At 43.7% G+C, this 15,868-nt stretch overlaps 1 protein-coding gene across 1 annotated transcript in view; it reads left to right on the forward strand.

Moving 5' to 3' along the window:
* TESPA1 (thymocyte expressed, positive selection associated 1) overlaps positions 1-15,868 on the forward strand; it is a 106,662-nt gene that overhangs the window by 74,451 nt on the left and 16,343 nt on the right. The window contains exons 10-11 of the mRNA XM_030195470.1: positions 1,769-2,178; positions 3,143-3,224. Coding sequence (XP_030051330.1) covers positions 1,769-2,178; positions 3,143-3,224 — 492 coding nt within the window. The remainder of the gene's footprint in view (positions 1-1,768; positions 2,179-3,142; positions 3,225-15,868) is intronic.

The raw sequence follows: 15,868 nt of genomic DNA on the forward strand, positions 1-15,868 counted from the left end.
AATGTTCCCATTAGCATGTTTGCACCTGAAAAAAAAACAATGCATGAGAACTTACACCCTCCTATTTATGAGGCACTAAATCATACTGTGTGTTATCCAGTTAGCATACGGTAATCCTAACGCACTAACTGGATAACATGGGAATGCAGACTCTCCGCCCATGCCACACCCTCCCCAAAAATATTTTTAAAAAATAGGTAACGTACAGGTTACTGGGCACTAACAAGCACTAACTCCTTGTTAAGGGCTTGGGGGACCCTTTTACTAAGACGCTTAGAGGCATATTTTCAAAGCACTTTGGGAGGCTAAGTTCCATAGGTTTCTATGGAACTTTGGGAGGCTAAGTGCTTTGAAAATATGCCTCTTAGGCACCTACGCATGTTCAACAAGCGCCAAATTGGAACTATCACCCGGCTACTGCATGCCCCGGGTGGTAATTCCATTTTTTATGTGCATCCAAAACACGCGGTAGAAAATATTTTCTATTTTCTACCGCTTGGTGCTTAACTGGCAGTAGTTGGCAGTTTATGCGCACTGGCTGCTTACCGTCCAGTTATCTGTGAGACCTTACCACTAAGTCAGTGTGCGCTGGTTTTAATTTTGCCGCATGTCCATTTTCGGCCACAAAAAAACCTTTTTTTCCAGGTGCGCTGAAAAATTGACCTGCGCGTGTCCAAAACACGTGCCTACACCAACGCATGCCACTTTTCGGCTGGCCTTAGTAACAGGGCCGCCGAGAGACTGGGCCAAGTCCGGGACAAGGCCGCCCCCGGGCCCCCCCCCCACCCGAGGTCACTGGGCCCCCCTCCACCCGCCACCGGGCCCTCTCTCCAGCCCCGGGCCCTCTGCACTGACCTTAAGCGCCTTACCTTCAAAAGCGCAGCAAGCAGTGGCAGACCACTCCTTCCTTCTGTGTCCCGCCCTCGCGGAAGTTACGTCAGGCGAGGGCAGGACACGGAAGGAAGGAGTGGTCTGCTGCTGCTTGCTGCGCTTTCGAAGGTGAGGCACTTAAATTCAATGCCAGGGAGCGACGGAGGGCGGGCGGGCCGGACTGCGGCGGCGGCGCGGGCCCCCCCCCCCCGGAGGCCTAGGCCCAGGGAATTTTGTCCCCCCCTGTCCCCCCTTCTCGGCAGCCCTGCTTAGTAAAAGAGCCCCTTAGTGCCCTTGAGTAAAAGAGCCCCTAAATCAAGAAAACAGAAAACGCTCTGCCAAAATAAATGACCATTCTCAGCACCCCAATGCTTCCCTAAATAAATAAGCCTTTAGGAGCCTGCAAAACCGGGCATAGTTCTGATCCAAATGCAAAGGACCCAGAAGGGTATTCTATAATAGCAGTCTCACAGCAGAAGACACAGTAGCTCAACCCCTTGCTGTCTTGGTAATCTGCAAACTAGACGTGCACCTTGAGAATGTAGGGAACACCCTAGCTCCCATCAATCCAAAGGTTCTCTTAAATAAGCAAGCTTACCGTCATACAGGAATCATAAAAAAAGGTGCAAACCTTAAACTGTATTTGTTGCTGTATTGGCAGCCAACGCAAGGGCCTTAATTCAGGAGAAACTCCGGCAAATCTACTCACACCCATCATCAATCTCCACATATTTTTAGGCAGATGTAGTGTTTTAGAGTGAGACAGGGCAGATCTATTTATTTAAATTTTGCTTACACCTTTTTCAGTAGTAGCTCAAGATGAGTTACATTCAAGTTCACTGGGTATTTGTACATCATAGCCTGAGCCATTCACTGTCTTTGTCATTGTCATCCACAGAAGCAGCTGTGATCTCAGGTACCCGGAGGAGGACATGTCTACCACACCAACGCCAGGCTATGGAAGGTCTCCAAACTGAGCCCGATCTTAGAATTCACATTCTTAGGAACACTATGGAAGTGTGGAAGTCCTTGCCCGCTGTCATCACCCAGGACAATTCCAGAGAGTGCCCATGCTTCCAAGTGCCAGATGGTCATAGCAACAATGGTTTGACAAATTCAGACAAACTCATGACCAAGGGAAAAAGCCAGTCATCCCAAGTCCGTTGTCAAACAATTTATTCAGCATTTCCGACACAAAGTGGCATTACACAGTCCTTTGATGATGGTCCTATTTTGTGTTCACTGGACAAAACATTACCTTTGACTCAAAGGATCTTACTCAGGGATAGTTCTTTTGAAATGGAGGAGGTAAGTGTCCTCAAAGAGAGGCAATGAGGCCCTGTTTATCAAGGATTTTACCAGGTCCAGTAATATCTTCTCTGTATTATGGAGATTTCTACATGGAAAATGAGATCTAGGAATCCGTTCACAGCCGCAGGCTGAACTAACACCGAATATTAAATGCCAGGGCATGTGTGACTCCCAGCATTGAATATCCAAATATGTGTGCTGACCTAAAAGTTAACTGGGTATCAGTTGATATCGAGACCAGTGCCCAGTTGAATCGGCATGTAAGTTAGAGCAGCTTTTATGCTGTCTTGATGCACTTAGGGACACTTTGACTAAGTCGTGATAGGGCTACTGCACGGGTAGCATGCGCCAAATCAGCCGTACCGCCATGTTAGCGCAGGAGCCTGGCGGTAGTTCTGAAGTTGGCGTACGCAGTTTCCTATGGTAGAAAATCATTTTCTATTTTTTGTACCGGCGGTAATCAGCAGCACAGCCATATTGCCGTATGCTCCCCAATTAATGCACAAGTAGCGTGTGAGCCCTTACCTTGCCTGCTAAATAGGTGGCGGTAAGAGCTCAAGCAGTAAATAGCCACACGCAAATTTTAATATTAGCACACGGCCATTTACTGCCCCATTTTTTTTTAAAAGGCCTTTTTCCCGCAGCAGTAAAAAGTGGCCCAGTGCACCCCAATTTCATGTTCCAAAACTAGCGCAGTCCACCTTTTACCATAAAGAAGTAAAAGGGCTCCTTAGCTAGTTAGTGGATTGAATATATCGCTAACCGGCTAAGTAATTGCGCCATCCAAGAGCCGCCCCTGCACCACCCCTAACTAGCCAGCGAGGGAAGGGCTGGTTAGTGGAGATATTCATTGGTACCTGGATAAGTGCTGCTGAATATCGGAGCCTGTCCTACCCAGTTAAACCCCTTTGAATATTGGGCCCAAGTTAATTAGGATTTAGAATTTATGTTTGTTTTTAAGGTCCAGAGTAATGAAGATGAAGAAATCAAACTTTCCAGCAGGCACTTCCCAAACGACACAGCAGTAAAAAGACGCAAGATGAGTAAGTAGGACTGAGTATGACAAGGTGTCATGATGCTTTTCCTTATGCTAACTTTGAGGCCCATGTTAAGCCCACAATGGTCATCATTTTTTAAAATGTTGGCAAATGTGGATAAAAAAAAAACACCACTTATAAGGCGCCACTATCTGGATATCAGCCAGTGCTGAAGACCTGGGAAAGGCCACTAACTGAAGAGCAAACTGAATAAAGTTAGGACAAGCTTCTTGCTTTATCCAGATAGCTGTGCAACTCTTACAGTCAACTGCTGTAAAGCTTCTTCATCAGGTTGCTTTGACCATGACACCCCCCCCCCCCCCACCTCCTCCTACTATCTGAACATTGGCTCCCTGTTTCCTCTTGCATCAGGTTCAAAATCCTTCTTCTGGTCTTCAAGAGTCGTCTCCCCTCTGCTGCTACCTATATTTACAATTATCTTATTCCTTATATCCCCCACTCAGACACTCTACTCTTCCAATGACATCTTCCTTGTGGTTCTTTCACTTTCCGCCATTCACCTCAAAATCTCCCGAGAAATCGCCTTCAGCTACCTGGGCCCCAAACTGTGGAACTCCCTCCCTCTCTACCTCTGCCAAGAACACTCCCTCGGGCAGTTTAAAACTCTCCTCAAAGCCTTCCTCTTCCGTGAGGCCTTCACTCTCCCCCCTTGCTAATTTCTCTGTCCTTCCTTCCCCTTTTTCCTATTTTCCCTTTTTTTGCCTCTCTGTTTTATAATGTTGTAAACCACATAGTTGCCATGAATGGACATTTTGCGGTATATCAAGCACTGGAAATAAATACATACATGCATATCACCGCCAACCAGATAACCTCCTACTCTGCCCATAGACTGAGATAATGCTAAGGTGGTCAACGTGAATATTCAGCAGAAGTATCTGTGTCGCTGAATAGTCCGCTGGCTGGCACTTATCTGGTTAGTTGCATCTGCTAACCAGATAACTGCCTTTGGATATCAGCCGTTGGTGTTTTTTTATTATTGCTGAATGTAGTAAATGAATCTGAGAACGAAAATACTCCACAGTAAGCCATTCAGTGCAGAAAACTTTATAACTATTTCCACAGCATGTACCACAATTTCTTGGGTCTAATTGTATCTGATAGCAGGTCCGCCATGAGACTGAGCCATGACCAAGATAGGGTCACTGCTGCCAGCCCCCCCCCCCGGAGCACCGCATAGCCAGACCACAAAAATTGAGGGGGGCCAGAGCCCAAAGTGGGTGAGGGGCACATTTTGCCCCACCTCCCTGCCCCCCACTGCAACTCCACATACCTTGGCTGGCCGCTGCTTTTCCCCTCACGTCGCGCATGTGCAACTTGAGGGGAAAAGCAGCCACAAGGCAGGCCATGTGGCAGAGAAGAGCGCTGGAGGAAGACTTCTGCTGGTGGGGCTTGGGGACCCCTGCTAGCCAAATCAGAGGACCCAAAGCCCTGTGTCTGCTCCTCCCCAGCCTCTAAGAGGAGTTCGGCGCCGTAGTGTTCTCTCTTCTGCTCCTGTCAGGACGCGATAACCCAGGTCCCGTGAGGAGCAGGAGAGAGACAGACCCCGGCGCTGGGCCCTCCTTGGAGGCTGGGCCCGGGGGAATCTTGTCCTCTGCCTCTCCCCTCTCGGTGGCCCTGTCTGATAGCTTTCTAAACCCGAAAGAGAGAGTTTAACTAACGCTTGCTACTTGTGCAACCAAACTTTACCTTATGGAGATAATCCACCAAAGTCCTCTAATACACCTGAATGGCAGGAACAGCTCATTATAACTAACCACAGCCCTAATTCTTCTCTCTTTTGCTCATTCTTCTTGCCGCATTTTTTTTTTTACATTCAGGTGCTACATTTTGAATGCTGGAAAGAGTCTAGCAATTAGTGCAATAGGCTGAGAATGAGAAAACCAGGGTTCAAATCCTGCTTCTCCCACTGATACTCCTTTGCCTCAAATACAGCTTAGATTGTGAGCCTTAGATCTGGGGAAAAGTGAGTAATTAAATGTAAAATCCAAGTCCTAAAATAGTCTCCTAGGGCCTTGTTTACTAAGGTGCGGTAGCATTTTTAGCGCACGCTAAAATTAGCATGCGCTAAACACTAGAGACGCCCATATATTCCTATGGATGTCTCTAGTGTTAGCGCAGGCTAATTTTTGGCAAGTGCTAAAAACGTTAGCGTGCCAAAAGCACGGCTTAGTAAACAGGGCCCCTAGTGTTGTAATAAAACAGGCGCTGAAAGTATGCCAGTGCTTCTAGATTAGAAGACCTGCCTCATACTTTGCCTCTGTCTCCACTGGCATTTTCTGTGGGTAAAGTACATGCACTATTCACAGCATCCATACTTTTACTCTCTGAAAGGAAAAACAATTTTCAAAGGCCTAGCAATCCCTTTGAAAATAGTGGGGGGCAATATTTAGCCATTAGCGGTGAGCGTTTTTCTCACTGCTGGTGGCATTATTCTCAGATATTCAAAGGTAGGATTGTTGCAGGCTTCGGCTTTGAATATCCACTTATTTTTAAGCCGGCTAACACATAGCCACTTAAGTCGACATTCATCACTTAAGGGGCCATGCATTACCACATAAAAATAGTACAAACATTTATATGGTCTCATTTATGCGCTAACCCTGGCCACTTAGGTGCGGCTAAGTGTTGACTCCATCCCTAAGATAGCCAGCTTTCTATCTGGCCCTGAGATACTCAGCGGCACTTATGTGATATTATGTTATGTTATGCTATTTTATATTATGTTATGTTATTTTATATTTTGTTATGTTATATTATGTTAAACAGGTCTTGTCTTTTGCCAGTTCTCTAATTGAGATTTGAGGCACGTTACACTTTCATAGATTGATACAAAACATTAGGAATTACAAAGAAAGGGACTGCAGGAGGGAGGCCGGCTAACTCCCGCGATCGGCAGTCAGCCCTGATATTCAATGCTGGGCCGTTTCCAGTGACTGGCGTGGAATATCTAGTTTATTTTTGGCCGGTTTAAAACTTAACTGGCTAAGTGGATATTTGGAAATAGCCAGTTAAGTTTAAAACAGCCAAAGATATTCCAGCTATTTACATGGCCTGATGTGGCCGTTTACAACAGCCGGCTCTGTGCCGAATATTCGGGGATAGCCTACAGCCGTTATCTCCTAGCCGCTAATTGAGAATACTCAGCGGGGGATAACCAGCTAAGTGCCATTTAACTGACCAGGTGCTGTTCCTAGCCAGTTAAATGGTTTTGAATATCGGGGGAGGGGGAAATATAATTGATAAAACATCAGATCTTATTTAAATTGGTATACAAATAAGTTTTCAATGCTTTGCAAAAAGAGTAATAACTTCTCACTAAACGTAATTCCAGAGGAAGATTATTCCATAACCAAACAGCAAAGAATAAAAAGGAATGAGAAAATAAGGCTTTGAATCTCACGCTTTTGGTCGAGGGAAATGCTAAAAGCAAGTAATTACAACTCCTAGAAGTTGTTTTACAGTTTAGCAAATTTACCAGTTGGTGACCACATCCTGGACAGATACCATCTAAAAACTTAAAAGCCAAGCACAACACCTTAAAATCAGTCCTAGCCTGTACCGCCAACCAGTACAGTTCTCTCAACAAAGAAGTAACTTAGTCCATTTGAGATTTTCAAAGTATCAATCTAGCAGTGAGTGTAGAATCATTTTGAGCTTTGAAATCAACTTAAAAGTTGAGCCTAAATATTTTTTTTAAAATGTAATAATCTAGCAAAGATTATTAGACTAAAATGATCCTGTAAAAAAGATTATAGCAGTTGTAATTGTTTCAATTTAAAAGAGGCTCGCCAAACCAGACTTGTTAAGTGCCACTGAATATTAATGACTAGCCCCAACCAAGTGATTTAACCAGTCAGCAACCCAGTAAATCGTTTTGAATATCAGGTCCAGTCTATTTTTTTTCATTCTGGCATTTTTCTCCTCTTTTATACTTCTAGCTGAATCAGAGTTCAGATTAGGATCTTACGCCTTAAGCCTTCATTTGCCACTACCTGGATATTTTCAAAAATATTTTATCCCCCTGCATCAACCTAGTCTGCTCATTATATTAACAATCCTGGGTTGGAGCCATTCAACAGAGCTCCTATTGGAACCTGCAATGATGAGCCTGACTCTTGCCACTAGGTGTCATGATTACGCAATGACTGTGAATCCTTTCCCCTGGAGAATGTGAATGCAAGGGATGAGTAGCTCAAAATTTTAATTTTATTTAGTTTCCTGTGTCTTTTGCAACGTTGTTCATTTTGGTTAAGACTGGTTTGATTAGCCCTCATTTTTGTTTCGGGGGCAATGTCATTAAGAGCAGTGGCATAGTCAGACCAACTAGTTAACTTCAGTGGACCCTTTGAGACCTCTGCCACCCCCCCCCCCCCCCCTTTAGCACAGCATTTCCTCTGTCCTTCCCAACCCCCGCCTCCAAAGACCAGTTTCTGCCCCCTCTCTGAATTTCCCTGTCCCTCTCCAGTGTACCTCAGAGGAGCACGGCAGCTACAGAGACTGCCTTTTTTTAAGGGGCCGGAAAATGGATATGCGGCAAAATAAAATCCAGTGTGCGTCCATTTTGGCCTGAGACCTTACCACCACCCATTGATTTAGTGGTAAGGTCTCACGCGCTACCCGGGCGGTAGGCATGCCTCCACTGCCATTTACCACGGGTAAGCACCATGCAGTAGATTCAGAATTACTGTCCGGGGCATGAGGTAGCTGTGTGGTAATGCTAATTTGGCATGCTGTAGACGCATATAGGCCCTTATTTGCCTTTGTAAAAGGGCCCCAGAGCGCATTTTTCTGAAAGAGTACGCACCTTTTCCTGATGGTGCGCTTATGCTGCATGATAGCTCACATATGTGCACAGTATCAGGAAAATGTTCACTCTTTCCAAAAGTGTGCACTATTTGCAAATAATGTGCACCATTATCAACAAACAAAATGTGAGTTTTTTCTGCTCGTTTTGTTTTTAGATTGCCATGCAACAACATGGAATATGACATTGGAATTTTCTAGGTCATTGCAAATGGCAACCCACCCCTAGTGAATACTGTCTAAACAGCAGCCTCAGTCCCAGCCAAACCAGGAAGTGGAAAACCTCACTCAGGCATTGAGCCAAGGACATTTCCCATACTTGTCACCTGAGCCAAAAAGTACAAAGCCCAGGAAACACTCAATAAAGTTGCATGGAAATACTTTTAAAACAAATAGGAGGAAATATTTTTTCACTCAAAGAATAGTTAAGCTCTAGAACTCACTGGAAACAGTGGTTAGCATATCTGGGTTTAAAAAAGTCCCTGGAGAAGTCCCTGGAGGAAAAGTCCATAGTCTTGAAATAGACATGGGAAGGCCACTGCTTGCCCTGGGATTGCTAGCATGGAATGTTGCTACTAATTGGGTTTCTGCCAGGTATCTATGACCTGGATTGGCCACTGTTGGAAGCAGGATACTGGGCTAGATGGACCATTGGTCTGACCCAGTATGGCTATTCTTATGTTTATAGCCAATCATTGATCCATCACCACTCCTATACCCTCAAAGAAAAAATATAATTGTTATGGTTCATAAAATACAAATGAAGTATTATCCAAGGCTTTAGGGGCATGGGAGTTGAACTCATCTTGATCTTTCAGCAGCTGGAGGCATAAAGTCAGGAAGTAGTAGGACAATTCATAGGAGCAGAAAGAGTCCACAGCAGGACCTGAATCCACAATCTCTGCAGAGGTGCTGGCAACAGGGAGGCAAGAGCAGTGGGAGGAAGAATCCTGTGATCATACATCAGTCAGAGCCTAGACTGCTTATGCAAACTTTCTCCACCCATATTTAGACAAAATAATAGGGCAGGCTACTGGTTGGAGTGGAGGAGTGGCCTAGTGGTTAAGGTGGTGGACCTTGGTCTTGAGGAACTGAGTTCAATTCCCACTTTAGTCATAGGCAGCTCCTTGTGACTCTGGGCAAGTCACTTCAACCTCCATTGCCCCAGGTACAAATAAATACCTGCCTACAATATGAAAGCCGCATTGAGCCTGCCATGAGTGGGAAAGCGCAGGGTACAAATGTAATAAAAATAAATTAGAACATTGCAATCTGGGAATTCAAGACTCCCACTGCTCCTTGTATTTCTCTCAAACATTAGTATTGTATTGACCAGGAAAACAGTTACAATCTGAGACTGCAATACAGCTATCTCTTGAGAGGATGGTAGCAACAAGATATGCTGAAACTTGCGCTACAGCTTTTTCAGTAGCAGGTCTACTTTCAGTACAGTTAAAAAAAACTGTTAAGAACACGTTTCTTTGTTAAAGTGTTTTTTTCAATAGTGTTCCTTATTGTTATTACTGGTTAAGACCCCAATGCAGAAAGCAGCGCGTTAGAGCTGCTGACCGCATGCGGGGTTCCCATTGAAAAATTACTGCGGGATTCAGTAATCAATGAGCATGCAAATTACTGCCACATTAAAATTGTGGCAGTAATATAGAGCTCATTGACAGATATCACCTTTTATCGTGGCTCAGACACTGACAGAAAGGATGACATTACAAAGAAAGGTGCTGGCAGTCTGCATGTGCTGGTGTCTCGTGGCATTGCCTCCCTGGTGTCTAGTGGCACCCCTACCCGCATGCTCAGAATTAAAAAAAAAAAAGGTCCCTGGTGTCTTTCTCCATTCCCCCCACACACACAACCTGCCCAATCACAAATTCGAATGAGAAAGAAGTCCCTGGTGTCTAGAGGCACCCGATCCAAAACCAGGCCCCACCTAACCCAGTACCTCTTCTTCTCAAAATGGCAGTTCCTATCCCACCCGGCAATTTTTCTGCTGGAAGGGAACCCCGTGTTCGGTCAGCAGCTCTAATGCACTGCTTTCTGTATCAGGCCACCTGGCGGAAGGTGTCTGGTGTTGAGCCCCCACAGTGGACATCAGCACGCAGTTCTGCAAGCTGTGAGGCAGCATGCACTATTTAGCATGAATTTTAATATCCTGTGTGCTAATGTCTACCATGGCAGTGTAGAAGCTCTTCTAGCATACAGCGGCCATTAACATTTACTATTGTTATGCTGTCAACAAATTGTAAGTTTGGAAAGAAGAGAGAGGTGCTGTTGCTGGGGGATTTCAATCTGCCGGATGTAGATTGGAAGGTTCCATCTGCAGAATCGGAAAGAAGTAGAGAGATCGTGAATGCTTTTCAAAGTGCTCTGCTCAGACAAATGGTGACAGAACCCACGAGGGAGGGAGCGACGCTGGATCTGGTGCTCACAAATGGGGACAGTGTGTCAAATGTCCGAGTGGGTGACCATCAAACAGTTTGGTTTGATATGACAGCTGAAGTGGAGGGCGGCCACTCAAAACTCAAAGTCCTGGATTTCAAGCATGCTGACTTTAGTAAAATGAGGGAATACCTGAGGAAGGAGCTGATGGGCTGGGAGGACGTACGAGAAGTGGAAGGACAGTGGTCCAGGCTGAAAGAAGCCTGATCGAAATCTCACACTTGAAAACCACATGAAGAACACAACAAAGAAGATGTTCCACTCCATGTGGAAACTCAAAAGAGTAAAACCTTTTTTCCCAAGGGCCATCTTTCGAATCCTAATACAATCCCTGGTACTAAGCCACCTGGACTACTGCAACTCACTCTACGCTGGCTGTAAAGAACAAACCGTCAAGAAACTCCAGACAGCCCAAAATACTGCAGCCAGACTCATATTTGGTAAAACAAAATATGAAAGTGCAAAACCCTTAAGAAAGAACCTACACTGGCTCCCACTGAAAGAATGCACCACGTTCAAGATATGCACGATTGTTCATAAAATCATTCATGGAGACGCCCCGACCTACATGCTAGATCTCGTGGACCTCCCACCCAGAAATGCTAAACGATCCTCCCGAACCTTTCTCAACCTACACTTCCCCAGATGCAAAGGGGTCAAATACAAATTAACACATACGTCCAGCTTCTCCTACATAAGCACGAAGACGTGGAATGCACTACCAATTCACTTGAAAACGATCAACGAACTAAATAGCTTCCACAAAGCCTTGAAAACCTATCTCTTTAACAAAGCCTACCACGAAAATCCTTAATGAATAGAACACAACCCTTACACTCCTTTATTCAGAATGTCTCACTGTATAACTGCATAAACTGACCCTCCTGTCTTTGATTACCCCTTTGTAACACCAATTGTATTTCTTCTCTGTTACGGCGATGCCTTAACAGATGTCTGTAAGCCACATTGAGCCTGCAAATAGGTGGGAAAATGTGGGATACAAGTGCAATAAATAAATAAATAAAATAATTATGGCCACAAACCTTTATGTAAGGAGAGTAAATAAAAGCAAGAGAAAAAGGAAATTGATATGGTTCTCCAAGCAAGTGGCTGAGAAAATAAAGGCTAAAGAGATGGCATTCCTGAAATACAGAAAAACTCAAGAAGAGGAACACGGAGAGGAGTACTGGATGAAACTGAAAGAAGCCAAGAGAGAGATACGTCTGGCAAAAGCGCAAGCGGAAGAACAAATGGCCAGAAATGTAAGGAGGGGTGACAAAAATTTCTTCAGGTATATTAGTGAAAGGAGGAAGACTAAAAAGGGAATTGTGAGACTGAAAGATGCTGCGAACCACTATGTAGATAATGATGAAGAAAAAGCAAATTTGCTAAATAGATACTTTTGTTCTGTTTTCACAGAAGAAAATCCTGGAGAAGGCCCACGATTGACTGGCAAAAGTACATATGAGAATGGAGTGGATATAGCACCGTTCACGGAAGAGAGTGTGTATGAACAACTTGAAAATCTAAAGATGGACTAAGCCATGGGACCGGACGGGATCCACCCCAGGATATTGAGGGAGCTCAGAGAAGTTCTGGAGGGTCCTCTTAAAGATTTGTTTAATAAATCCTTGGAGACGGGAGAGGTTCCGTGGGATTGGAGAACAGCGGATGTGGTCCTTCTTTACAAAAGTGGTGATAGGGAAGAAGCTGGAAACCACAGGCCGGTAAGCCTCACTTCAATTATTTGAAAAGTAGTGGAAGCAATGCTGAAGGAAAAGATAGTGAATTTCCTGGAAGCCAATAAGTTGCAAGATCTGAGACAACATGGTTTTACCAAAGGTACATCGTGAATTCTTTGACTGGGTGACCGGAGAATTGAATCATGGACGTGCTATAGACGTAATCTACTTAGATTTCAGCAAAGCTTTTGACACGGTTCCCCACAGGAGGCTCTTGAATAAACTTGACAGGCTGAAGATAGAACCCGACGTGGTTAACTGGATTAGGAACTGGTTGACGGACAGACGCCAGAGGGTGGTGGTTAATGGAATTTGCTCGGATGAGGGAAAGGTGAGTAGTGGAGTGCCTCAGGGATCGGTGCTGGGGCCCGATTCTGTTCATTATATTTGTGAGTGACATTGCCGAAGGGTTACAAAGTAAAGTTTGCCTTTTTGCGGATGATACTAAGATTTGTAACAGAGTGGACACCCAGGAGAGAGTGGAAAACATGAAAAAGGATCTGCAGAAGCTAGAAGAATGGTCTAAGGTTTGACAATTAAAATTCAATGTGAAGAAATGCAAAGTGATGCACTTAGGAAGTAGAAATCCATGGAAGACGTATGTGTTAGGCGGTGAGAGTCTGATATGTACAGACAGGGAGAGGGATCTTGGGGTGATAGTATCTGAGGATCTGAAGGCGACGAAACAGTGTGACAAGGCAGTGGCCGTAGCTAGAAGGTTGCTAGGCTGTATAGAGAGAGGTGTGACTAGCAGAAGAAAGAAGGTGTTGAAGCCCCTGTATAAGTCGTTGGTGACGCCCCACCTGGAGTATTGTGTTCAGTTTTGGAGGCCGTATCTTGCTAAGGATGTAAAAAGAATTGAAGCAGTGCAAAGAAAAGCTACAAAAATGGTATTTACTTATTTATTTATTGCATTTGTATCCCACATTATCCCACCTCTTTGCAGGCTCAATGTGGCTTACAATATATAGTGGAAAGTGGAAATGAGAGTAGAGTTAATATTAGTGTAACAGAAGTATATTGGGTAATGGAAAGTATGATGAAGAAATAATATGGGGTACTGTTAACAATGCTTACTAAATATATGTGGGGTTTTCATATGTTTTAGTCATTGTGGTATGTCTTGTCGAAAAGATGGGATTTGCGTTAAAAGACGTATGAGGAGAGACTTGCTGACCTGAACATGTATACCCTGGAGGAAAGGAGAAGCAGGGGTGATATGATACAGACATTCAAATATTTCAAAGGTATTAATCTGCAAACAAACCTTTTCCGTAGATGGGAAGGCGGTAGAACTTGAGGATATGAAATGAGATTGAAGGGGGGCAGACTCAAGAAAAATGTGAGGAAGTATTTTTTCACAGAGAGAGTGGTGGATACTTGGAATGCCCTCCCGCGGGAGGTGGTGGAGATGAAAACGGTAACAGAATTCAAAAATGCATGGGATAAAAATAAAGGAATCCTGTTCAGAAGGAATGGATCCTCAGAAGCTTAGCGGAGATTGGGTGGCAGAGCCGGTGGTGGGAGGCGGGGCTAGTGCTGGGCAGACTTCTACGGTCTGTGCCCTGAAAATGGCAGATACAAATCAAGGTCGGGTATACACATAAAGTAGCACATATGAGTTTATCTTGTTGGGCAGACTGGATGGACTATACAAGTCTTTCTCTGTCGTCATCTAGTATGTTACTATGATGTTAAACTGTACCTACTGTTCACCGCCTTGGGTGAATCTCTTCGTAAAGGTGGTTAACAACACCCAATTAATAAATTAGCAAGTAAGTAAACTGCTGTTGAAGAGCGTGCAGTAACCTGCAATAGCTCTCTGCATCGACCCCTAAGGGAGCTGGAAGAGGACAGGATGATGAGAATGAACATGTACTGGCAATTGTCCTCTAGTTAATTAATGTGGTTTTATTAAAAATGTCAATTGTATTCTGCCTAGTTATTAGGCGGTCTTGAAATTTTTAAAATAAGTAAATAAAACACTCTGTGTGCCCTTATGACAACTCACTTTGGGGCTTATTTATTACCCTGGGAAAAGCAATTAACATGAGAAGTAGCAAAAATGTGACAGTATGCAATTATTCCTAAGTTATCTGCCTAATGTGGAATGGGACAGGGAATAGGCAGGTAATGGGCAAGAGGTGTGTCTTATAGTTAACTGCTTTGGGTGTAACACAGAAAGGCAGTATATCAAATTACCTTTACCCTTAACATAAAATAGTTACCATATGTTAGCTGTTAAGGAAGCAGTTCCCACAGAGCAGTTAATGCCACCTCAAAAGATCTACCTAACTACGTTATGATATTTGCAATGCAGTTAACATGCAGTAAGTACATTGTCTCTGTGTTAACTGTTAGGGGCAATGCAAAATTTTTGCAATTACTTTATGGTAACTGCAGAACTTTACTGCAAATTAGTAATAGGTCTGAGATCACCCCATGTCTGTTCCAATCACAGCATTGCCAAGTGCCTGTTGTAGTTAGCAGCATGGGATCTAATCAGTCTCTACCAGTTTTCTACCAGTAGAGGGCAGCATGTTCCAGCAGATGAAAAGAGACTCATGACCTTGTTGATTTGTAATATTTTATAGATACAATTGCCCTGTTTAGTAAGGAGGGAATAGGGTGTTCCATTCATTTTGCTGACCTTGTATCTAGAATAACAATGAACTCAAGGGATAACATGCCAATTGCTTATAGACACTCTTCTGTAGTCTAGGCCACAACTTTACTAAATTGGTAAATTTTGATTTAGCCCTGTTCGTTGTGCTTAGCTAGCATTTGAAAGTGCATTAAATGTAGATTTGTTTTCTGCTACTTATGTTAATATTCTGTAAGTCAGTGTTTCCCAAGTCCGGTCCTGAAGTACCCCTTGCAAGTCAGGTTTTCAGGATATCCACAACAAATATGCATGAAAGAGATTTGCATATATTGGAAGCAGTGTATGCTAATCAAGTTCATGCATATTCATTGTGGATATCCTGAAAACCTGACTGGCAAGGGGTACTCCAGGACTGGACTTGGGAAACACTGCTGTAAATCTTAATGATTGGCAGTATATCAAATAAATATGAACTAAGAAAAAGATATTGATGACACCATGGGGTCAGTTTTCAAAAAATGGCTAGCTTTCAAATCAGGTTCCTAAATTTAGAAAGGTTTGAAACAAAACTTAGAACCATAGGGTTAGATATTCAGCCAGCAGCGGTCAGCTTTATGCCCGAATATTTAATGTCAGGACCTGTCCAGGCACAGCCACACATTTCACACACTCCAAAGCTAGCTCAGAGCTGAGTCAGGAGTTATCAGCAGAGCAGTGCTAGGAGTGAGAAAGGAAAGCAGGGTTTAGTAGCCGAGTCAAGAGGGGAACCAACCCAAGAAACAAATGAAGGGATCCTGTTTAGGACTCCATTTCTGAAGTAGGCTGTGAAAACTGTAAGGCTGTTTATAGCTATTCTGCATGCTGTTTTATATTCTTTCATTTGTAATTTTTCAGTTTGTATTTTGTATTTCTCATTTTTTTTATTACTTTTTATTCTTTAAATTTTTTAGGGCTGTATTTTGATTAAAATTGTAATTCCAATTAGTCACGTGATTAATCATGCTATTAACGCCATGGTATTTATT

Source organism: Microcaecilia unicolor, chromosome 3 (genome assembly GCF_901765095.1).
Source record: "Microcaecilia unicolor chromosome 3, aMicUni1.1, whole genome shotgun sequence".
Lineage (NCBI taxonomy): Eukaryota > Metazoa > Chordata > Amphibia > Gymnophiona > Siphonopidae > Microcaecilia > Microcaecilia unicolor.